General features: G+C 35.5%; 1 protein-coding gene and 1 non-coding gene across 9 annotated transcripts in view; one reads left to right on the top strand and one right to left on the bottom strand.

Moving 5' to 3' along the window:
- Positions 1 to 4,111: 4,111 nt before the first annotated feature.
- Positions 4,112 to 24,817, bottom strand: part of bpnt2 (3'(2'), 5'-bisphosphate nucleotidase 2) — a 58,568-nt gene continuing 37,862 nt past the window's right edge. Inside the window, exons 3-8 of one of the 8 annotated variants that reach the window (XM_058744605.1) lie at positions 19,137 to 19,232; positions 18,532 to 18,693; positions 7,642 to 13,729; positions 7,338 to 7,455; positions 7,179 to 7,233; positions 4,112 to 4,704 (exon numbers count right to left, since the gene is read on the bottom strand). In XM_058744605.1, coding sequence (XP_058600588.1) covers positions 13,461 to 13,729; positions 18,532 to 18,693; positions 19,137 to 19,232 — 527 coding nt within the window. In that variant the 3' untranslated portion in view covers positions 4,112 to 4,704; positions 7,179 to 7,233; positions 7,338 to 7,455; positions 7,642 to 13,460. Of the gene's footprint in view, positions 4,705 to 7,178; positions 13,730 to 18,531; positions 18,694 to 19,136; positions 19,233 to 24,817 lie in introns of all 8 variants that reach the window. The other 7 variants (XM_058744587.1, XM_058744577.1, XM_058744595.1 and 4 more) reach the window with 7 other exon arrangements.
- On the top strand, positions 10,494 to 10,568 carry trnaa-agc (transfer RNA alanine (anticodon AGC)). Its single transcript has one exon. It is a non-coding gene; the product is annotated as a tRNA-Ala (tRNA).

Genomic DNA, 24,817 nt, shown 5'->3' with positions numbered 1-24,817 from the left:
TATTTTAAAAAATGTGACCGAGCTATATTATGTTTATTTTGTAGCTGTTCAAATGATGGAAATACTTTATCAATAAATGTATCTATAAAATTACGAATTCCTTTTCCAACCCAGTCATCAAATATTGTATTTTTAAATGAGGGAGCAAATTTGTGATTTTTTGTGATAGGGCTTTGGAGAGAACCAGCTTGCCAACCAAAACATTTTCGGACCTGGGACTAAATCTTGAGTATATGTAAAACTACTGGATTGTCGAACAGACCAGGACATATAGTAGATAGAGATGAAAACAGTAGAGCTGAAAGTGAAGAAGGATAACAGCATGCACTTTCTATGCTTACCCATAATTGGGGTTATTTTTGTTACCAGTAGGCCATCATCCTTATATTACTCGCCCAATAATAGGTCTGAAAGTTTGGCAGTCCCATTCCTCCTTTTGATTTGGGCCTCTGCAAAAATGTCTTTCTCATTCTAGGTATCTTTCTATTCCAAATAAACTCTGAAATAATTTTATAAAGACTGTCAAAAAAACTCTTCTTTATATATACTGGTATACACTGAAATAAAAATAAAATTTTTGGAAGGATGGTCATTTTTATTATATAAATTTTTCCCGCTAATGAGATAGCGATATGAGACCATCGCTGTAAATCCTGCGTAAATCATGTAAGTCATCCAGTAATTTAGAAAAATTCTCTTTATATAGATCTATAAATGTCTTAGTGACATTTATCCCTAAGTATTTAAACTGGGTTGACGTTTTAAAGGGCAGGGTGTCAAAAGATTGCTGATAGGCTATATTATTAATTGGAAACAGTATACTTTTCCCCATATTAAGTTTATACCCTGAATTTTTTCCAAATTTCTTTAAAGCAGAACTATCACAGGAATAGATTTAGATGGGTTGGAAATGTATAATAATAAATCATCCACACATAATGATACTTCATGTTCTCCTCCACCTCGAGTGACCCCACTATGGCCAGTTAAAGTTCGTAGAGAGATTGCCAGAGGTTCAATTGCTAATGCAATCAGAGATTGCATCGGAGATAATGGGCAACCCTGTCTAGTAGAACGTGTTAACCTAAAGTAATCAGACCTGAACTTATTTGTCTGTACTGATGACATTGGGGATGCATAAAGGAGCTTTATCCATGAAATAAATATAGTACCAAACCCAAACCTTGACAGAGCCGAGAAGAGATAATCCCACTCGACCCTGTCGAAGGCATTCTCAGCATCTAATGAAATAAGTATTTCAGAATGAGATCTTGAATGAGAAGAGTACATTATATCAAATAATTTGCGAATGTTGTGAGCCATTTGTCTGTTTTTAATGAAATCCGTCTGATCCTCATGAATTATTGTTGGGAGCACATTTTCTAACCTAATGGCCATTATTTTAGCTAATATTTAGTTGTCTACGTTTAGTAGACTCACTGGCCTATATGATGCTGGATCAAGTGAGTCCTTTCCTTTTTTGTGTAATAAAGAAATTGATGCTTGGTAAAATGTGGTTGGAAGAAGACCTCTCTCTAACGATTCATTAAAAACATCTAGGAGAAGAGGGGCAACATCTGCAAGGAACATCTTGTAAAATTCTGGTGTATACCCATCTGGACCAGGTGCCTTTGAAGATTATAGACTACATATTGCAAAATTAACCTCTTCCAGAGTTACAGGTTCCTCTAATAACTTCTTATCACTTTCATTAATAGAAGGGATATCTAGATTATCAAAGTAGTCATTGAAAAGTTTGGTTTCATTTGTTGATCCAGTTGAATCTAGTTTCATGTAAAATTGTTTAAATTCTTTATTAATTTCTGATCTTTTGTTATACAACCAGAACCCGTGCGAATTTCCATTATTAATTTTGATGTATCAGATACTCTTATTTTGATGAGCAAAATATTTTCCTATTTTATCCCCGTATTCATAATATTTATGTCTAGAAGAATTTATTTAACAGTCTCAGCTGATGATAGAAGATTAAATTCTGTTTGCAATGTTATCCTTTTCGTCAAAAGTTCAGTTGTAGGAGATAATGCATATTGGTGATCTATTTCTGAAATTTGTTCTATTCATTTTTGTCTTTCCTCTTTCTGAGTCTTAGTCTGATGTGCATGAAGGGAGATAATTTGGCCATGTAAAAAGGCTTTCAGAGCTTCCCATTGTAACGTTACGTGTCTGCAAACATGTGACACCCATAATATACTTTTAGAAACTTCAGGGGTTTTGCTGGTTTGCATATAAAAATCAATTTTGGATTTTATAAACTCAGCATGTGTTTCGTTAGTTAATAAGCTATTATCCATTCACCAGGTTCTGGAAGTATATCTATTAGGGAAGACTAGTTGTAATTTTAGTGGGTCATGATCCGATAAAACAATGTCTTCATAATCAATATATTTTACTGCTGAAAATAATTTGGAATCCAAGAAAAATAATCAATCCTAGAATAAGAATTATGTGAATGCGAAAAGAAAGAATATTTTTTCTGATTTTAAAAAGTTCTGGATCAGTTTGGCTGATTTAGATACAGACTGTTGCTTACTTGATAATCTGTCCAATACAGGGTCCATCACCAAGTTAAAATCTCCTGCTAAAATTAGGTTGTGGCTGTGAAGTTTTGATAAAATTGCTAATATTGAGTTTATGAACTTCTCATCATCGTAATTGGGAGCATAGATGTTTGCCAATGTTACAGGGGTATTGTAGAGTTTCCCAGTTACAATAATATATCTACGATTTGGATCAGAAATGATATCAGATGTAGTAAAAGGAATATTTTTATTAATAATGATAGCCGTTCCACGTGACTTGCAATTAAAATTTGAATGAAACACGTGGCCAAACCAATTTCTATATAGTTGTTTGTGTGCTTGATTTTTAAGATGTGTCTCTTGTAGAAAGGCAACATCTGCTCCCAGCTTCCCAATATGACCTCTTTTCACAGCACCATTCAGGCCTTTACAATTCCAGGTGACAAACTGTACATTAATCTCCTCAAGAGTCTTTAAAGATCCCATGGTACTTCTGATAATAATCTGTGTAGATAGAGGATAGAATAAATGAGTGAACATCCACATAAAAGAGGGAGAAAAGGATACAAAAAGAATAGCGACAGCTTGAGGAGAGAAAGTGGAACCAAAGCTGAACGAAATCCTCTCTGCTCCTCTTTTGATATGTATCTATTTAAGACATCTGAACCTCAATAAATTGTTAAATTTTAACATAAAGCTATAGCAAGTATGGATAGTGTCAATATTATCATGCATCCAAAGCTCCTGCTGGATATATGTGTATTCACTGGAGCCCGTTTACTTCATGTAATGATGTATTACCTCATCTAATAATAAAAAGAAACTTAACGAAATATTCTTAAGTCTATCACACTACAAGTGCATGTAACGTTATGTCAGTTATGAACAAAAAGTGTCCGATCATGCTACTTGCGCATAAGTCAGGCCATTTTAGTAATCTTCTGGTTGAAGAATTCTTCGGCAGCTTGCGCAGAGTCAAAGGAGTGTCTAAAGCTGTCAACCGTGATAGCGAGTCTGGCTGGATAAAATAGGCTGTATGTGATGTTGGCCTCGCAGTTTTCTCTTCACCGGGTTGAAAGCCGCGCGCAATCTGGTGACTTCTGGACTCATGTCTGGAAAAATATGTACCTGGGCTCCTTTGTATATGAGTCTGCCTTTCGTCTTGCCGAGATCCAGTATCTTGAGTTTGTCCGCGTAATAATGTAGGCGAACGAGTATGGCTCTGGGTCTCTCATATTAATAAAAATAGGCCTCGGAGCTAGAGTATACTGTAAAAACTAAAGGTTCCTGGAGGCACCTTTTGGGGTTCTTCACTTTGCCACACTGGCGGAACCCTCTGTAGAGCCTCTAGGCACCCTTTAAAAAGGGGTGGTTCTCTGAGGAACTTTTAACGGTTCCTGGAGGAACCCTTTTATTAAGAATGGTCAGGAACCACCTTGGTGCTTCGAGGCACCATTTCTCAATTTCAGATCTTTAATATTTGTTCCCGTCTCTCTCCCTCTAGTTTATTGTTCTTGCCATTGACATTTTTTATTATTTTAATAAACAAACTGAAAAACTAAAATTAATACATATCAAACATCGTTTATTGATTAACAACAACAATATCCATAGAAGTTTCATATAAATAATCAATACTGCACAACACAATCCAATTCATGGGAACACCAGTGTTAATATTGTTATAAAAAAATAAAAATAAAACTTACACCTTGACAAAACCATAAACAAATAAATGTGACTCAAATATCTTAGAAGTTTAAAACAATCATACCTCAAAAATAGTACAATTCAAATGAGCAAATTTAATTACAAATTTAATGTACATTGCAGTCAATGATAACATTCTTTCTTGTTCTAAATGGAGGTCACAGATTGGTAAAATTCACACAGGAAATTTTAAGAAATTGATAAGCCTCAAGACAGCTGTAGGTAGCTTGATGATCTCCTCTTGAATACCCAACAAATGCAGCAGAAAAATAGTACACTTTGCTGTACGTTTAACAGCTTTTCTGTATAATGTTGAATAGAACAAAGGCACTTATAGTATAAGGTGAAATCATGTTGGTAGGTTCGTCAGCAAGTAGCTCCTCACCATCAGGAAAATCTGCAGTGCTGCTCTCACCAAATGGGTCTCCATTACCACAGTTAGTGTATGATTCTGTGTAGTTCATTGAAAAAGGAGGGATTTACATAAAATTTAATAACAAAATATTGACATTTATTCATTTAGCACATGGTTTTATTCAGAGTATCTTAAAAATGAGGAACATCACAGGCAATATTTTGTTATATTAGTGTACTGATTAATGGTTGTGGACTAGTTAAATGCAATATCTATTACAATAACACAGTGTATGTATATTTGAATGTATTTATGTATGTATGTGTTCGTGTGTGTGTGTGTGTGTGTTTGTGTGTATATATACACAGGTGCATCTCAAAAAATTAGAATATTGTGAAAAAGTTCATTTTTTTTCTGTAATTTGTTTCAAATAGTGAAACTTTCAAATATTCTAGATTCATTACATGTAAAGTAAAACATTTAAAAAAAAATTTTTTTATGTTTTAATCTTGACGATTACAGCTTACAGATCACGAAAGCCAAAAATATTTACATTTGTGTTGAATGAAATGACCATCCCTAAAGTATAAATTCCGGGTGTCTGCAGCAACACACATTAAAGCTTGAACAATAGTTTGGTGAGCTGTCGAACATGGTTCACTTGGCGCTGTAATGATTTGTTTTGCTAGAGACAATAAGATTGATGATTTGAATAGGAATAGCTTTAACTGCAGCAATCCAATACTGGATTTTTGACTTGAGCTGTAAGCTCTAATCATCAAAATTAAAACAAAACAAAATTTTTTTTAAATGTTTTACTTTAGATGTAATGAATCTAGAATATATCAAAGTTTCACTTTTTGAAATAAGTTACAAAAAAACACTTTTTCAAGATATCCAAATTTTTTAAGATGCACCTGAGTGTACAGGTGCTGGTCATATAATTAGAATATCATCAAAAAGTTGATTTATTTCACTAATTCCATTCAAAAAGTGAAACTTGTATATTATATTCATTCATTACACACAGACTGATATATTTTGTTTATTTCTTTTAATTTTGATGATTAGAGCTTATAGCTCATGAAAGTCAAAAATCAGTATCTCAAAATATTAGAATATTACTTAAGACCAATACAAAGAAAGGATTTTTAGAAATCTTGGCCAACTGAAAAGTATGAAAATGAAAAGTATGAGCATGTACAGCACTCAATACTTAGTTGGGGCTCCTTTTGCCTGAATTACTGCAGCAATGCGGCGTGGCATGGAGTCGATCAGTCTGTGGCACTGCTCAGGTGTTATGAGAGCCCAGGTTGCTCTGATAGTGGCCTTCAGCTCATCTGCATTGTTGGGTCTGGTGTCTCTCATCTTCCTCTTGACAATACCCCATAGATTCTCTATGGGGTTCAGGTCAGGTGAGTTTGCTGGCCAATCAAACACAGTAACACTATGGTCATTGAACCAGCTTTTGGTACCTTTGGCAGTGTGGGCAGGTGCCAAGTCCTGCTGGAAAATGAAATCAGCATCTCCATAAAGCTTGTCAACAGAAGGAAGCATGAAGTGCTCTAAAATTTCCTGGTAGATGGCTGCATTGACTGTGGACATCAGAAAACACAGTGGACCAACACCAGCAGATGACATGGCAGCCCAAATCATCACTGACTGTGGAAACTTCACACTGGACTTCAAGCAACATGGATTCTGTGCCTCTCACTCTTCCTTCAGACTCTGGGACCTTGATTTCCAAATTAAATGTAAAATTTACTTTCATCTGAAAAGAGGACTTTGGACCACTGAGCAACAGTCCAGTTCTTTTTCTCCACAGCCCAGGTAAGACGCTTCTGACGTTGTCTCTGGTTCAGAAGTGGCTTGGTTGCCCTTTTCCTGAAGACGTCTGAGCGTGGTGACTCTTGATGCACTGACTCCAGCTTCAGTTCTCTCCTTGTGAAGCTCTCACAAGTGTTTGAATCGGCTTTGCTTGACTGTATTCTCAAGCTTGCGGTCATCCCTGTTGCTTGTGCACCTTTTCCTACCCAAATTCTTCCTTCCAGTCAACTTTGCATTTAATATGCTTTGATACAGCACTCTGTAAACAGCCACACCTTTCAGTAATGACCTTCTGTGACTTACCCTCTTTGTGGAGGGTGTCAATGTTCATCTTCTGGATCATTGCCAGGTCAGCAGTCTTCCCCATTATTGTGGTTTCAAAGAACAAGAGATACCCAGAATTTATACTGTAGGGATGGTCATTTATTCAAACTCAAATGTAAATATTCTAATATTTTGAGATACTGATTTTTGACTTTCATGAGCTGTAAGCTCTAATCATCAAAATTAAAAGAAATAAACATTTGAAATGTATCAGTCTGTGTGTAATGAATGAATATAATATACAAGTTTCACTTTTTGAATGGAATTAGTGAAATAAATCAACTTTTTTATGATATTCTAATTATATGACCAGCACCTGTATATGTGTGTGTGTGTGTGTATATATATATATATATATATATATATATATATAAAATGTATGTGTGTGTAAACCTCAAAATACACAAACTCAGACTTACCTCAATTAATCATATACAGTCCAGCACAGCAGGATCAGGAGCAAGGCTCGGATTTCTCAGAAGAAAATAAAAGGGGGGAAAAAAACATAAAGTATAAGTAATTGAATGTTTTAGAGCGGTTTCTGATGTTTCTCCGCAATTGTTAACTTATTTACACACCTTCAAAAGATGAGGTAAGTCCAGAGAGATCAATTTATTGTCAGCCAGCAAGAGACATTAGCAGCTCCAGCAGTCCACTACAGAGCGATATTCATGAAACATACAACCTCTTCATTAACTGCTAAAAAAAAAGAAAAAAAAAGAAAACATGGATAAAAAATTATAAACTTTTTAATTCAATTCAGTGTAAGGTTAATAGTGTATATAAGACTGGATTCATATATAATTTTGGATTAACGTTAGGCCTCACTCTGAAACACTATTTCAGTTATTTCAAAGTAAAAAAATAAATAGGCCTACTTACATTAGTGCTGCTCAGTGAACCCTGTGAAATTTTAAGAGAACAAGTATGTATACATTCTGAGGAGAGAAAAGGACAAAAACATTTTTTTTTCTGTAAGTTAAATGAATCGAAAAATAAGTTAAATAAATTAGATAGTCTACATGTAACATGGATGGGTAACGATTTAACAAACGTAAAAGACAACAAATTAGTTCAGAAAAGAAGAGCGTTACAATGACTAAAAGTGAACATAATGAACAAAGCTGACTAAAAATCACCGTTTGTGATTTAATATTCTCCATTTCGTCCCATGAAGTTCATTATGATAGTTAGCATCGCGGCTATTAAATTAGCGGTTAAACAAACATTTAAATATAAAAACATTCAGTAAGCGTGTCAGTACAGAAATTTGTGTACAAATAGTAAATCTGTACAGTATATTTATTTTGGAGAATTTATTCACCTTTTGTTAGACAGTCCTGCGCTGTAGTTGTTTCTTTGAAGAGAGGAACCGTTAATGATACTTAACTTAAATCGCATTTCCGCGCGCGCGAGCAGACAGCAGGTGCGCGAGGACGCACCAGCCCTAGTACATTTTCTTCTTCTTGACAACAGCATACTTTTTTTTATTATATTAATTGTTAAACAATTATTTCTGAATAACTGAAAGTTATTTCATAAGGGAAATAAAAATTCAAAATATTACACTTGTAGCTACTGATTGTTATAATTAGTGTATTCTTAATGAAATCAATGTGTTGAGCCATATTTAGTTCAATAATATTTTTAACGTTTGCTTTAAAGTTTCAGGGAAAACAATATCTACCTTCAAATAATTTTACATTTGTTTCTAAACTAAAAACTATTTTTAGTTATTGCAGTATTTAAGTTATACAACAAAAGTATTTAAAATCCAACAAATGGAGGCATATAAAAGTGCAATCTGGCAGAAAGAAATAAAGAAAATAATCTATAATACCATGGTGTAGCCACTGCCTGTATGGCCTTATATGTGTATATTCCCTATTGCTGAAAACAGTGTTTTCAGACATAATTTTTAGAAATACATGGCTGATTTGTAGATTTTGCATGTCCCTTCTTCTTTTATTTTGACAATTTGTAAGACTATTGAGCCTTTTCTAATCATGCCCAAGTTTTTTTTTTTCACATGCCAAGTGCCACAAAAGTGATTACGTTCTGTACCATTCCGAAAAATTAAATAATAATAATAATAATAATAATAATAACAATAATAATAATCAGTCCTATTTCATTTCTGTCACATGAATCTCTGGGTTCCTCCAGAGAGTGGCTTTTACAAGTCAGATCTTCCAGGAACCATTTCAATGTTAACAGATCTTACAATAACCATTTTTTAAAATTTGAGTTCCTCCAGGAACTTCCAGAGCACTTGAGGTCTCAGTGTAATGAAAGGGTGACTCCAGAACCTCAGAACTGGAAACAAAGTGCTTCAAGGATCCCATAAGTTCTTGCAAGAACTGCAAAGACTGAAATGGTTCCTCCAGGAACCCTATAATGAAAAAAAGAGCTTTGAGGCACTTAAATTACATTTTGAAGTTCCTCGAGTACTCAAAAGGATCTTTGAGGCACCTTTAGTTTTTACAGTGATACGATGCGCTCGGTCTATCATCCGAGGTAAAGTTCTCAGCACCAAGCTCATCGAAAAGAAGTCTATCAGAAATCTGATCATGTTCCCACCTTCAGCTCATTCTTTAATGCCCACCAGGCGAAGGTTTTGCCTCCTGCTTCTGTTTTCTAGATCCAGGCATTTGTCCTGTAATTTCTTATATTCTTTAGCGATCGCCTGTTGTGGTTGTTCCAGTGCTGTTACTCTATCTATGGTTTCGCTAAGGGTGTTTCCCATTTCCTCGACATTACTAACTGTCTTTGCATGTACCGAGTGCAGGCATGCTAGCTCACCGGCTAGCTCTTCATGTATAGCACGAATGTCCACTTTCGTCTCTTCGCGCAGAGAGGAAATATTTGCTTTGATATCATTAAACGAAGTCGTTATCTCAGCTTTTAACTGCCCCAGCACTGCTTCTCTGGATGCCTGTAGTTCCTCTCTTAGTGTCTGTAGCGAGATCAAACTCTCCGATGTGTTTAATTGTGTAGTCTCCGTTTCTTTCTCCGCCATTTTTGGACTGCAGACTGTGAAGGGACTTAGCGTTTTTTTAATTTGTTTCGATTTACCCATCCGCAAGTTCCTCTTCATAGCAGAAGTTTTGTTGTTAGGGTACTAGGGTAATACCATATTACATTTGGTCCTTGCTTTGTTAACTTTTGAGAGTTCAGACGATTATATTAATGTATTGTTTCGGCAGAGCTCTGCGCTTCCCACCTTCGAGCGGAAACCGGAACCTCTCAAAAATGTAATGGTTTTAATGGTTATAATGGGAATTGTATTGGTTTTAATGGAAACTATAATGGTGTCTACTGGTATGTGACGGATTCTATTGGTGGGATGTTAAATCCTATTGGAAAAATGCCCAAAACACACTACAAAAAGGAACTTTGTAATGGTTTTACTGGAAAAAGCTAATGGTTTATAATGGTATTTTAATGGAAACCATTGGAATTTCTGTGATGGTTTCTATTGGGCTTCTATTGTTTTGTTTTTTTAGCAGGGTCAGCACCCCCACTTCCCATGCCTCTGCATAAATTTAACTTTGATTAATAATTATTCAAGAAATATTATAATTAATATTATTATGAAGGCCATTGTAGATCTGTAATCCACTCCTTCGGAATACTTTTGTAAGGAATATATAAAGTATATACAGTTGTGCTCAAAATTATTCATACCCTTTGTAAATATGATCAAAGAAGGCTGTGAAACTAAATATACATTGGCTTTCCTGTAGCTCAATTAGTAGAGCATGGCGCTAGCAACGCCAAGATCATGGGTTCGATTCCCAGGGAAAGCAAGAGCTGATCAAATGTAAAAACTGTAACTTGAATGCAATGTAAGTCGCTTTGGATAAAAGCGTCTGCTAAATGCATAAATGTTAATCCTTTATATTTTTGATTTAAAAAACAAAACAAAAAACATTGTAACTCATTGGAATAAGAATTTTAAAATGGGGGAGGAAATCTCATTATGAAATAAATGTGTTTCTCTAATACACATTGTTGGCCACAATTAATCATTCTCTTTTACTATTTGCCAAGATAACAGAGTCTTCACCTGTAATGCCTGATGAGTTTGAAGAATATTTGACAAGAGATCAAAGACCTTCATCCAGAATCACTAGACCTTTCAGATTTCCAGGTCCATGTTGGTGCTTCTCCTCTTCAGTTCACCCCACCCACTTTCTATAGGGTTCAGGTCAGAGGACTGGGTTGGCCTTTTTATTTTTATTTTTTTTACTTCATTTAAAGGTTATATTTTTTAACTTTTGAATGAAAGATTAAATGAATAAACAATGCAGACTTATTTTCACTGCCTTCTTTCACATTTACTAAGAGTATGAATCATTTTGAACACAACTGTACTGGGACAAACAATTTATAGAAACACGAGGTGTGTAAACGGCCACGTAAATCAACATTTTACCAAGAACATCTGTATTCTGGAGCCAAGCCAGACATGGTGAATAAAAACACCATTAAGTGCAATTCTCTTTAGCACATCAAAGAAATGTCAGCAAGCCTTTTAGCAACACATCAATATGACCAGTGAGATGGTAATAGATTGTAACTATGAATAATGCAATAATCCATAAATATGCTGATCATGGCAAGAATCAGCAGCCAGTTGTGTTTTTGATGAGCAGGAAACATATACATATGTCACATTATTAAACAGGCCTACTTTTTGTAATAAGGTAAAACTTTTATTTCAAACATATTAATCTATCCCACCGATTGACCTACTGTAAATATGGATTTGCTCTTTCTTCGATAAAAGCCATCTCAGGAGATTGGCATGACTTTTGTCTAATTCTACATTGTTGCTGTTGGAACAGTGACGCACTGGAGTTTAGGATCTGTCACAGAGGGTTAGAATGGCATGCTGTGATAATATAAGACGTCTGCTGAAATAAAAACATGAGGATTGCAGAAAGACAGTGTGGCATAGCTAGCTGTGAGGTGCTGGACAATTAATTTAAAGCTGCAAGAGTGTGATGGTGTGGAAACAGGAAAACAAGAATTGAGTGGCTCAGCTTCACTGCCTGCTGTGTTCACTGCACACTCCGATTTGTGTTTTAAAATGCTGGTCTTGTAAAATGCTTTATGTAAAATATGCTGGTCAAGAAACTAAATATGGCTCCATGATCATAAAAACATGTTTTTGTTTAGCATATTATACTTTTTATATGAACATATGAAATACAAGTACTTACTCTACAAGCATGTATAAAAACACAAGATAAAACTATCCTGCCACCTTGTGGTGGACAAACTGATGCTCTTGTTGGCTCACATTTATGAACATCTTTAAGATGTGTTGACCAATACTGCTAAAAATCTGCTAACAGATGTTTAGATCATTTAAATGTAATAAAAGCACATTTAAATATGCTTTTATTTTTTAAAGAAAAAAAGATTCAAGTTTTAATTTTCCATTTTTATTTTAGTTCCAATTTTTAGTCATTTTGTTGTTTTCAGTTTTATTTCAGTAGGCCTACATCAAGTTAAACTAAAGTCATAAATATTGCCTTGCCTTTTTTTTCATATATTTTATTTCAGTTAATGTTTATTTCAAATAATTAAAATTTTATAAGGTTTTAGATTTAATAACCATTTTCACAGCTGTGTATGCTATTGCACAAAAATAAATAAATAAAAATAAGGTTCACTCCATAAAACCCATCATTTTATTTATGCAGGGGAAAAAAGGCAGAATGAAGACATCTATCAATGTGAAGCCAAATTACATGCCTCAAATATCAGACAAGATCTGTAAAATGGCACATGCAGATTTTCCCCCATTCCCCAAATTACTGCTTTTATTCTTTCTTCTTTTTTTCATGCACACAAGGTTTTTGTCAGAAGGGAAACAGTACCATGACTATCCATAGGGACTCAACAAACAATCATAGCAAGGGTATGAATACTCATACAAAAATACATTTTTTTAAACTGGCAATCACAGTGAAAGTTCTACAACAGATGTGAATGAATCACCCAGTAATGTCTGTGGATCTACTCCATTAAATCCAATTTAACTTTCTATCCAACTTTTCTTAAAAACAAAAGACTTATACCTTAACATACTGTATTATGTATTCTTATTTACATGTGGTGCTTAAACCTATGTAGTCTAATCACACTGCAATTCAGGTATCAGTGTATAAACCTTACAAATTGAGATCTGACACACAAAACTGAAAACACACCACCAAGGGGAGCAGTGTAGTCAATTATGAGAAGTAGTGCTATGCATAAGGATGTCATATTCAAGTTATCTCTGGATTCACAGTTAAATCTTCACCCAAAACCATTTAAAACTGGTTTTACCAGCCATTTTTGAAACAACACTCTCAAAAAACAAACAGGAAATGAAATAAAGCTACTGGTTCACCTCAGAGATTAATTATTAAAATAAAGGTGACCTCATGAATTGACACCGCACTTTTACTTCACTTTCACTCAAACATTCTTTAAATGTGTCACAAAATACATAGCTAATGACCTGTACAACCCAAAGGCACACTTCCTTTGTTTATAACCTGTAGCAGTTTTCAAACTCACTCATTCACTGATGTTGGTTCACTCATAGTGTCATAAGCAAATCTTTTATTTCCTCATATTTCTACACAACTTTGTGGTACCAAAGAAAATGAGTGTTAGGGACAGGACCGGGCAGTGATTTATTATTGTTTGCTCTCTTCCCAGGGTGGAAGTCTTTTCACCAATGCCTTGTGGTCAGTTTTAATGCTTGCCAGTAGGCCACCCTTGTTTCCCTCTGTCCCAGAGTAATCAATCTGCTCTCCTTTGAGAGTTGTCATTTGACCACCAAGAGACCTCAAGATCGCATCACCCGCACAGATATCCCATTTTTTGATGTACGTCACATGGATGTAAATATCGGCTGTCTCTTGTTCTTCATCAGTGGGGTCTAGAAGAGCTAGTACCTTATATCCTTTGGGGGAAAAAGAGCACAAAGGTTACAGTTGTATTTCCCCTGCTGCAGTCTACATGAGAAATTGTAATTGGAAAATGTTTACTTCTGTATCTCCGTGAATAAGTATATTCAATAGCAGGGTGGGATCTGAAATTATATCTATTTGGAAATGAATAGATTGTGAAAATTTTGGGTGACAAAATAGGATTGAATATGTATAAGAGGAATACTATTTGAATTGCAGCAAGTTATGCTGAAGTATATTAAATATTTAAATGTTTGTTAAATATAAAAAAAAAATTATAATCAAATATAAATATTTATATTAAATTATAATTCATGAACTATTACAAACAAAGTTTGGGTCAATTTGGTTTTAATGTTGGCTTAAAATCCAATTCACTGCTTGCAACAACCATGTACAATTCATTTAAATGTCTTGAAAAAGTACTTAATATAGGCTAACTACCAACCAAACAATATACATTAAAAAATGTTTTGTAGCATAAATATTAATATCAGCAAATAAGTATGAAGATCCATTGTTATTAATTTTGCAACAACAAAAATAATGTTCACAAGAGTACACTACCAAGAGTCAAATGTTTGGGGTTGATTTTTGAATGTTTTTATATTCAGCTGTGATGATTTATTCATAAATGCAGTAAAACATTTATTTAAAATTGTAAAAATATTTCACATTATTACTGTTTATATTGCAGTATATTTTAAAATTTAATGTGTTCATGTGATGGCAAAGCTGAATTTTCGGTAATCATCACAGTCTTCAGTGTCACATGATCCTTCAAAAAAAAACAAAAATACAAAAAATTTTAATAAAATCTAATATGTTGATTTGATGCTAAAGAAACATTTATCATTATTTCCGATGGTAAAAACAGTTGTACTGATCAATATTTTTGTGGAAAGAATGATACAGCTTTTCAGGTATTTTTGATAAATATAAAAGTTCAAAAGAGCAACATTTATATAACTATTTTGTTGTTGTTTTTTTGGTAACATTAAAATGTCTTTACTGTCACTTTAGTTCAATTACAATCTTACTGACCCCAAACATTTGAATGACAATGTACAGTTTTTCTCAACTGCTTTGGCACATTTTTCGAAATAGTTTTGACAATTGCACATGCAGTTTAGAGATTAAGACTGTTTGCTGAAACATTAGAACGCCTGGAAAAGGTAACTCACCCAAAACATTTAAATCATGCTTCAAAACCTAGTTATTGTGTCAGTGACTTGGCCAGTGCCATCAAAATAAAAAAGCATTTTTGTCATTGAGCCACACTGGTCAAAATGTTTAGATGTTTTTTCACCTTGGAAATATTTGTTATATGCAAATTTCATTTAATTTCTTGTTGTGTTATAAGTAAATTTATAATATATGAATTTTATTCTACTTTTTTCACAGACTGCTTTCTATACTATACAAAAATGTGTATCACACTGAGCACTTTAGATACATACTTCAACAGTAGGTAAAAATGTATTGGGAAAAGTCACTGAAACTGAAATTTCACCATTGCTTATTCATTTTTACACACTGTTGTCTTCCCCTTACACCACCACACATTCTTACATATCTTTCTATTGCTCTTCCACAACAAGTAACTGTGAATAAGCACAATATGCACACCAGTAAGCTGATAACTGTTTTTTTTAATAAGCTGATATTTGTGAGTTAACTCGTTTACATGCACATCAGTAGCCTGACAACGCAAGTAAACTGTGTTTACAGGACTTCATTAGTAAATCAGGATATTTCCCTGTAGTGACGTCAAAATATAATAATTTGCACATCTGACTCCGAGTACTGTCAGATGTGTTGTTAAATAAAGCTTGCAACATGTCAGCTGGAAACTTACAGCTCACATATAATCTTCTCATGCAGTTATAAATGCAGCGTTTTGACTGAACCACTTCTATTTCTGCTGCATGAGATGAGAACACATTTTTATCATTTTCTGAGAAAGAGTCTGCATTTGTGATACATTTCCTTCTTTCTTTACTGCAAAATGTTTGCTGTCTAAATGCGCTTAAATCCTCTCATTAAAAAAAACACAACTTGACCCCAAAGATCTAGTTAATTACAGACCGATCTCGAATCTTCTGTCAAAGATACTAGAAAAGGTAGTATCCTCACAATTATATTCCTTCTTCGAGAAAAATGGTATCTGTGAGGATTTCCAGTCAGGATTTAGACCGTTTCATAGTACTGAGACTGCTCACTTATGTTACAAATGACCTGCTCTTATCATCTGATCGTGGTTGTATCTCTCTATTTGTACTACTGGATCTTAGCGCTGCGTTCGACACTATTGACCACAACATTCTTTTGAATAGACTAGAAAACTTTGTTGGCATTAGTGGAAGTGCATTAGCATGGTTCAAATCGTACTTATCTGACCGCCATCAATTTGTAGCAGTGAATGAAGAGGTATCACAAGTGCAGTATGGAGTACCTCAAGGCTCAGTACTAGGGCTGTTACTTTTCACGCTTTACATGTTATCCTTAGGAAATATCATCAGGAAACACGGTGTTAGCTTTCACTGTTATGCTCTATATTTCTTCGCAGCCCAGCAAAACACACCAAATTGAGAAACTAACGGAATGCATAGTCGATATAAAAAACTGGATGACGAGTAATTTCTTACTGCTAAATTCTGAAAAAACAGAGGTGTTAACTATCGGACCTAAAACCCCCACATGTAATAACTTAGAACACTGTCTAACACTTGATGGCTGCTCTGTAAATTCTTCGTCACCAGTTAGGAACCTAGGTGTGCTATTTGATAGCAATCTTTCCTTTAACAGCCACGTTTCTAGCATTTGTAAAACTGAATTTTTTCTCTAAATTGAGACCTATGCTCTCAAAGTCAAATGCAGAAATGTTAATTCATGCATTTATGACCTCAAGGTTAGATTATTGTAATGCTTTATTGAGTGGTTGTTCTGCACGCTTAATAAACAAACTCCAGATGGCCCAAAATGCCACAGCTAGAGTTCTTACTAGAACCAGGAAGTATGACCACATTAGCCCGGTTCTGTCAACACTGCACTGGCTCCCTATTAAACATCATATAGATTTTAAAATCTTGTTAATTACTTATAATGCCCTGAATGGTTTAGCTCCTCAGTACTTGAGCGAGCTCTTATCGCATTATAGACCTCCACGTCTGCTGCGTTCTCAAAACTCTGGCCATTTGATAATACCTAGAATGTCAAAATCAACTGCGGGCGACAGATCCTTTTCCTATTTAGCAGACACATTCTGTCAGTTTAAATCTAGATTAAAGACCCATCTCTTTAACCTGGCGTACACATAACACACTAATACGTTTCTAATATTCAAATCCGTTAAAGGATTGTTAGGCTGCATTAATCAGGTCAACCAGAACCGGGAACACTTCCCATAACACCCGATGTATTTGTTACATCGTAAGAAGAATGGCATCTATGCTAATATTGGTCTGTTTCTTTCTTATTCCGAGATCACCGTAGCCACCCGATCCAGTCTGTATCCAGATCAGATAGTCACTGCAGTCACCCGGATCCGTCCGTATCCAGATCAAATGGTGGATCTGCACCTAGAGATGACCTCTACAGCCCTGAATGTCAGTGAAGATCAGGACACCTAGATGAGCGCCAGAGACAGATCCCCAGTGAAGACATTCTCGTAGCGTCGTAAAATTACAGTTGAACCCCTGATGTCACATGGACTATTTTACCGATGTCCTTGCTACGTTTCTGTGAGTTGATCGTGGTAATATCATTGCTGTCTATGGAGGGTCAGAGAGCTCTCAGATTACATAAAAAATATCTTAATTTGTGTTCCGAAGATGAATGAAGGTCTTACGGGTTTGGAACGACATGAGGGTGAGTAATTAATGACAATTTTAATTTTTGGGTGAACTATCCCTTTAAATCTGCAATAACGATGTGTTCCAGTCACGTATCACATATGCGCACTTCGGCTTATTAAGTATAATCGGCTTAAGAAGAAGTTTACACATAACACTAAATGTACTGTACAAATATAAATGTATTTATACAGCACTGCTGCAGCTGCAGCAGACGACATGGCTTAGCCCTCGTTAAAAAATGGTAGTGATTGTGCTGGGCAAACTATAAATACAGTATCTATATATGTATGCTGCTTCCAAACTTGATTGATTAGCATGATTGTGATCTCCATTTCATTACAATGGCAAGTAGGGTTTCAAAGGGGCAGAAATTTTTCAGTGAATTTCTGGAAACGTTCCAAAGGTTTCTGAACATGTACAATTTTTTTCCCAAAAGTGTCCAAAAAATTCCCTAAATGTTCCAAAAATTCTGAAAACTTTCAGGAAATTTTCCACCCCTTTGCAACCCTAATGGCAAGACATTTGCTAACGTAGCAAACATTACAACCATTCCATGTCTGATATTTTTGGAATTTACACACTTGTCTGATAGAGTTTGGTAATTGAATGGATCATTTTGCATGTGATGCTCACACGATGAAAGAACATTTATAAGTTGTGAAGAGTTTGACAATTTCACAGAGAATCAACTCATCAGTTTTGATCAACAGCCCATGTGCATGTAGTTATTGTACAAATTTTAGACATTTGCACTTACTCATTTGCACACATGCCAAAACACACGCAATTTGCTTAAATAAGAAATTCAAATCTGATGTGAAAAAGAAACATTGTTTTGAGAAAAAACTCTTTTGAGAACTGAGCCAAAGTGATTGAGAAAAACTGTAAAACATTTATTTATTTATTTCCAAAATGGGATGATTTACAGAATGCAGTACCTGCACCCCCTGCTGGTATAATTTCCGTATTGTTGCCAAAGGCCACCTGAACAAAGCTCTTCACCTTGCCTGAGTGTGAGCGTGAAACAATCACCTTAGGAAAGTTTGTGTTGTAGGAAGCACGAGGTGCCACATTGGATCCCTCTCCAACAAAACCCCATGCTGAGGATGAGAACGCACGTTTGAGCACCACAGTGCAATTCATTAAAAACAACAAGGTCAGAACAGAACAGTGAAAGTATAATGACCATTACTGCCTTCATAGATAATAGTGAACCATCATAATTTGTCATTAAAGACACTAGAAATCATAATAGTAACAGTCTCACATTAATATATTGTAAATGCAATATATTAATGTTAATCATTGTTAATCATTACACATTGGTAATGTTAATCATTAAACACTGTGTAGTTCCTGTCAAAGAATCACATATTTGTTGCCGCCAATAATTTACAAAAAATGTGCAAAACATTAACTGTGAAAACCACAAATCATTTATTCCTCTGAATGTCACAATACTCCCCAAATGCCTCCTGGATCCTGGATCCAAAGCCACCTGCTAATCTGGTTTTGAATGTCTGTAAACCTCAAAATAACACACCTGTGTACCCAGTGAAGGGTTTGTGAATCACGCCTATAACAGGATCCCCGTCCACAGCCACACACACCATAGTGGTGACATACTTCTGGAGATTTTCTGTTGAAAGCACAAACAGGATTTATATCCTGGTACAGCACCTTTGCACAGAAGAGACATAAAACTGTTCCTCCTACAACCCGAATTCCGGAAATGTTGGGATGTTTTTTAAATTTGAATAAAATGAAAACTAAAAGACTTTCAAATCACATGAGCCAATATTTTAATCACAACAGAACAAATATTTAAACAAATTTTACACTTTTATCCACTAAATGAGCTCATTTCAAATTTGCCTGCTACAGGTCTCAAAGTTGGCATGGGGGCAACAAAGGGCTGCAAAAGCAAGACATTTTGAAAAGATTCAGCTGTGAGAACATCTAGCAACTAATTAAGTTAAGCAGATGGGAGTTTTACTTACACAAACATGTTCTGAGGGCAGAAAGGAAAATGATTGGTTCACAGTGTAGCATCAGAACGAATCAGACAATTTAAGATTCGATCAGAACTTCGAAACATGAGGAGCCGAAATTCCAGAGAGGCCCCAAGAAAACAGGACAACGTCGTAATTCAGATCCCTAGCTCCAATCCGTCTGAAGAAAGACTAACCAACAAGCCTCTTCCAGAACAGCTTGCAACATTAAAACAAAAGGAACACTTATTGATAATTCCAACCCAGGAAGGAGATCGTCACATTTGGGGCAAGTAATCAAGATTAATGGCCAAAGAGATGCACCGTGTGACCAGCACATGTAGAGCTGTGATAGAAATCACGAGCTTCTTTAGATTAACTTTTCCCACACACATACAGTGGGGCAAAAAAGTATTTAGTCAGCCACCAATTGTGCAAGTTCTCCCACTTAAAAAGATGAGAGAGGCCTGTAATTTTCATCATAGGTATACCTCAACTATGAGAGACAAAATGAGAAAAAAAAATTCAGAAAATCACATTGTAGGATTTTTAAAGAATTTATTAGCAAATTATGGTAGAAAATAAGTATTTGGTCAATAACAAAATTTCATCTCAATACTTTGTTATATACCCTTTGTTGGCAATGACAGAGGTCAAACGTTTTCTGTAAGTCTTCACAAGGTTTTCACACACTGTTGCTGGTATTTTGGCCCATTCCTCCATGCAGATCTCCTCTAGAGCAGTAATGTTTTGGGGCTGTCGCTGGGCAACACAGACTTTCAACTCCCTCCAAAGATTTTCGATGGGGTTGAGATCTGGAGACTGGCTAGGCCACTCCAGGACCTTGAAATGCTTCACGAAGCCACTCCTTCGTTGCCAGGCGGTGTGTTTGGGATCATTGTCATGCTGAAAGACCCAGCCACGCTTTCATCTTCAATGCCCTTGCTGATGGAAGGAGGTTTTCACTCAAAATCTCACGATACATGGCCCCATTCATTCTTTCGCTTAAACGGATCAGTCGTCCTGGTCCCTTTGCAGAAAAACAGCCCCAAAGCATGATGTTTCCACCCCATGCTTCACAGTAGGTATGGTGTTCTTTGGATGCAACTCAGCATTCTTTCTCCTCCAAACACGACAAGTTGAGTTTTTACCAAAAGTTCTATTTTGGTTTCATCTGACCATATGACATTCTCCCAATCCTCTTCTGGATCATCCAAATGCTCTCTAGCAAACTTCAGACGGGCCCGGACATGTACTGGCTTAAGCAGGGGGACACGTCTGGCACTGCAGGATTTGAGGCTTTTGTTACTTTGGTCCCAGCTCTCTGCAGGTCATTCACTAGGTCCCCCCGTGTGGTTCTGGGATTTTTGCTCACAGTTCTTGTGATCATTTTGACCCCACGGGTGAGATCTTCGTGGAGCCCCAGATCGAGGGAGATTATCAGTGGTCTTGTATGTCTTCCATTTTCTAATAATTGCTCCCGCAGTTGATTTCTTCACACCAAGCTGCTTACCTATTGCAGATTCAGTCTTCCCAGCCTGGTGCAGGTCTACAATTTTGTTTCTGGTGTCCTTTGACAGCTCTTTGGTCTTGGCCATGGTGGAGTTTGGAGTTGGACTGTTTGAGGTTGTGGACAGGTGTCTTTTATACTGATAACAAGTTCAAACAGATGACATTAATACAGGTAACGAGTGGAGGACAGAAGAGCCTCTTAAAGAAGTTGTTACAGGTCTGTGAGAGCCAGAAATCTTGCTTGTTTGTAGGTGACCAAATACTTATTTTACAGAGGAATTTACCAATTAATTCTTTAAAAATCCTACAATGTGATTTTCTGGATTTTTTTTCCTCATTTTGTCTCTCATAGTTGAGGTATACCTATGATATGAATGTATAATGATAAGATTAAACACTCAATTTTCAATTTTCAGTTAAAGGCATTTCATTATTGAATTCAGAGGTAAGTGAATTTTCCATCCATTTTAATGAAAAAATAAACATCTCTAGTGTTTAGTAAGATAATTAGCAAACAAAGATGCACAGAACAAATAATCATCGACTAAATATATCATATAGCATGCATTTTCATTAGACAGCTTCATCAGTTGATCGCACCAAAGCTGCTAATGAGGTAACTGGAGTAAAACATGCTTTTCCAATACTACCGCGCTGTCTGTGAAACCGATATGAGCGACAACAGAACTCGTTCAAATCTCTGTGACATTTCATCAGTCAGTTAGCGTTAGCATTAGTACTGCTCTCGGGGCAGGAGTACTCGATATTCATATTACTGTTATTTTTATTGAACTATGCCAGGAGTAACATTACTTTATATTCATATTACTGTTATTTTTAGTGTACTATGCGCTACTCTCAGGGCAGGAGTACTCAATATTCATATTACTGTTATTTTTACTGAACTATGCACTCAATATTCATGTAACTTATTTTTACTGAATTATGCGCTGCTCTCGGAGCAGAAGTACTCAATATTCATATTACTGTTATTTTTATTGAACTATGCCAGGAGTAACATTACTTAATATTCATATTACTGTTATTTTTAGTGTACTATGCGCTACTCTCAGGGCAGGAGTACTCAATATTCATATCATATCACTGTTATTTGTACTGAACTATGCACTGCTCTCAGAGCAGGAGTACCAATAGGTCCGTATTACTATTATTTTTACTGAACTATGCGCTGCTCTCGGGGCAGGAGTACTCAATATTCATATTACTGTTATTTTTACTGAACTATGCACTGCTCTCAGGGCAGGAATATTTATATTTCCGTTTTTTTTTTTCTTTTTTTTAAATAACTGAACTACTCGCTGCTCTCAGGTAGGGATGCAGCAATTAACCGGTTTTATAATTAACCGCGCTTTAAAACGTCACGGTTAATTAAAGGTCTCATGGCATGAAAATTTCACTTTCATGAGGTTTTTTAACATTAATATGAGTTCCCCTAGCCTGACTATGGTCCCCCAGTGGCTAGAAATGGCGATAGGTGTAAACCGAGCCCTGGGTATCCTGCTTCTCCTTTGAGAAAATGAAAGCTGGAATCTTCCCTTAATGTCGTCATACGGGGAAAGGTTACCTCCCATTTCTCTGCTTCGCCCGACCATGAGAAAATGAGCTACTACCGTGCGACGCGAGCGCAATATTTTTCTTTCCTCGAGACATCATGGCTTGCAAACGAGCGAAGCATGACAGTTGCTCAGTGTTTGGATGTACAAATGAACACCAAAGTATTTTTTTAGTTCCTTCATCCGAGCCTATGGCTAGCATTAACTACATGATAATAACTGTAACAGCATACATAAACAAACCAACTAAAGTACTGTATTCAGACTAGGGTTGCAAAATTCCGGGAATTTTCAAGACTGGAAACTTTCCATGGGAATTAACGGGAATATATGGGAATTAACGGGAATTAATGGAAATAAACTGGAAATTTGCTAAATTGCAGGAACTGGGAACTTAAATGTGGTTGAGAACAAAAACTTGCAGCATAATCTTGGTTAAAACAAACAGATTTAGTGCAATTTCAGTTTAATTTCTACTCTACACATTGCTCAATTGCACACAGCACACTGCTTACTGCAGGGCTATCGAGGCCACGCCCCCTACATGCATTGTGCTTATCTACCGTTACATGCACATATCATTTCTTAAATCCTGCACACAAAATATCAAAATGTCCATCTTGGCAAGTATTCATATAAGTTACATGAATAATACAAAAAATGTTTAAAACTTCCTTGTGCTGTGTGTAATGTACTGTGCAACTAAATTAGGCTATACCATAGTAAAAACAAATACACTGACTGAACAAACATTTAGGTGAGATAATAATAAAACAAAAGTCTAAAAATGACCCTCCCCCCACACACAATCCTCTCTAGTCACCTAAGAGGGGGATTCCCCTCCATTTTCTCTGAAGCCACACTTTCTGCATTTGAGCCCAAAGACTACATCTAAGTTTTGATATTCTAAATATATTTGATCTATGGGATTCACGTTTAACTAGTAAATACCAAAAAGTGTTTATACAGTAGCTAGACCGTTTATGAGGTAGGCTATGTGCTATATAGCTCAAGCTGTGATGCTCCTTCTGCTAGCAAGTTTTCTGTTATCATACAGTAGTGCAGTACTGGTCAAAAGTTTGGACACATTACTATTTTTAATGTTTTTAAACATTGCATATCTTTTGCTCATCAAGCCTTCATTTATTTGATCAAAAATACAGAAGAAAAAAAAACAGTGATATTATGCAGTATTGCCGGTATTCCAATTTAAAATAATGGTTTTCTGTTGTAATATACTTTAAAATATAATGTATTTCTGTGATCAAAGCTACAGTCTTCAGTGTCACATGATTCTTCAGACATCATTCTAATATGCTTATTTATTATCAATTTTGGAAACAGTTGTGCTGCTTAATATTTATTATTATTATTATTATTATTATTATTATTACTACCTGTGATTCTTTTTTCAGGATTCCTTGATGAATAAAGAGTTAAAAAAAAAAAAAAAACATTTATTTAAAATAGAAATCCTTTTTTTAACAATACACTACCATTCAAAAGTTTGGGGTCAGTATCTTTTCTCTTTTTTTGAAATAAATTAATACTTTTATTCAACAAGGATGTGTTAAATTAATTTTTAAAAAGTAGTAGCAAAGACTTATATTGTTAGAAAATATAAAACTGTTTTAAAATATATATAAAATATATAAACTGTTCATAAGTTTTTATTCATCAATAAATCCTGAAAAAAGCATCACAGATTCCCCCCCAAAGATGTAATTTTTAAAATTTGTATTAGTTTGCATGCAAGTGAGCCTATGATCAAAAAATATATATATATTTATGTTTGTATATGATTCAGTTTTATACATTTCCAATTAATTCCCATAAATTCCCTTAAATTCCCATAAATTCCTGGTAAGTTTCAAATTTGGAATATTTCCAAAGTTCCCCAGACGAAGTTCCCATGGAAAGTTTCCGGAAAACTTCCGGAAATTTACCGGAAATTTGCCGCCCCTTTGCAACCCTAATCCAGACACAATATTTTAAACTAACCATACTCACAACCGGCGCAACGTCATAGAATGTCTCTGAACAGGTTCACGCCCACTTTTGGGGGAAAACAAACCGCCATACAGCATCGGATCGAGGAAGTGGACTAACCTTACAACATGCCAAAGAGTCATCCATATCTTGCTGTT

This window comes from Onychostoma macrolepis, chromosome 02 (assembly GCF_012432095.1).
Source record: "Onychostoma macrolepis isolate SWU-2019 chromosome 02, ASM1243209v1, whole genome shotgun sequence".
Lineage (NCBI taxonomy): Eukaryota > Metazoa > Chordata > Actinopteri > Cypriniformes > Cyprinidae > Onychostoma > Onychostoma macrolepis.
The sequence above is the reverse complement of the archived record's forward strand: the minus strand, read 5'-3'. Positions and strand labels throughout refer to the sequence as shown.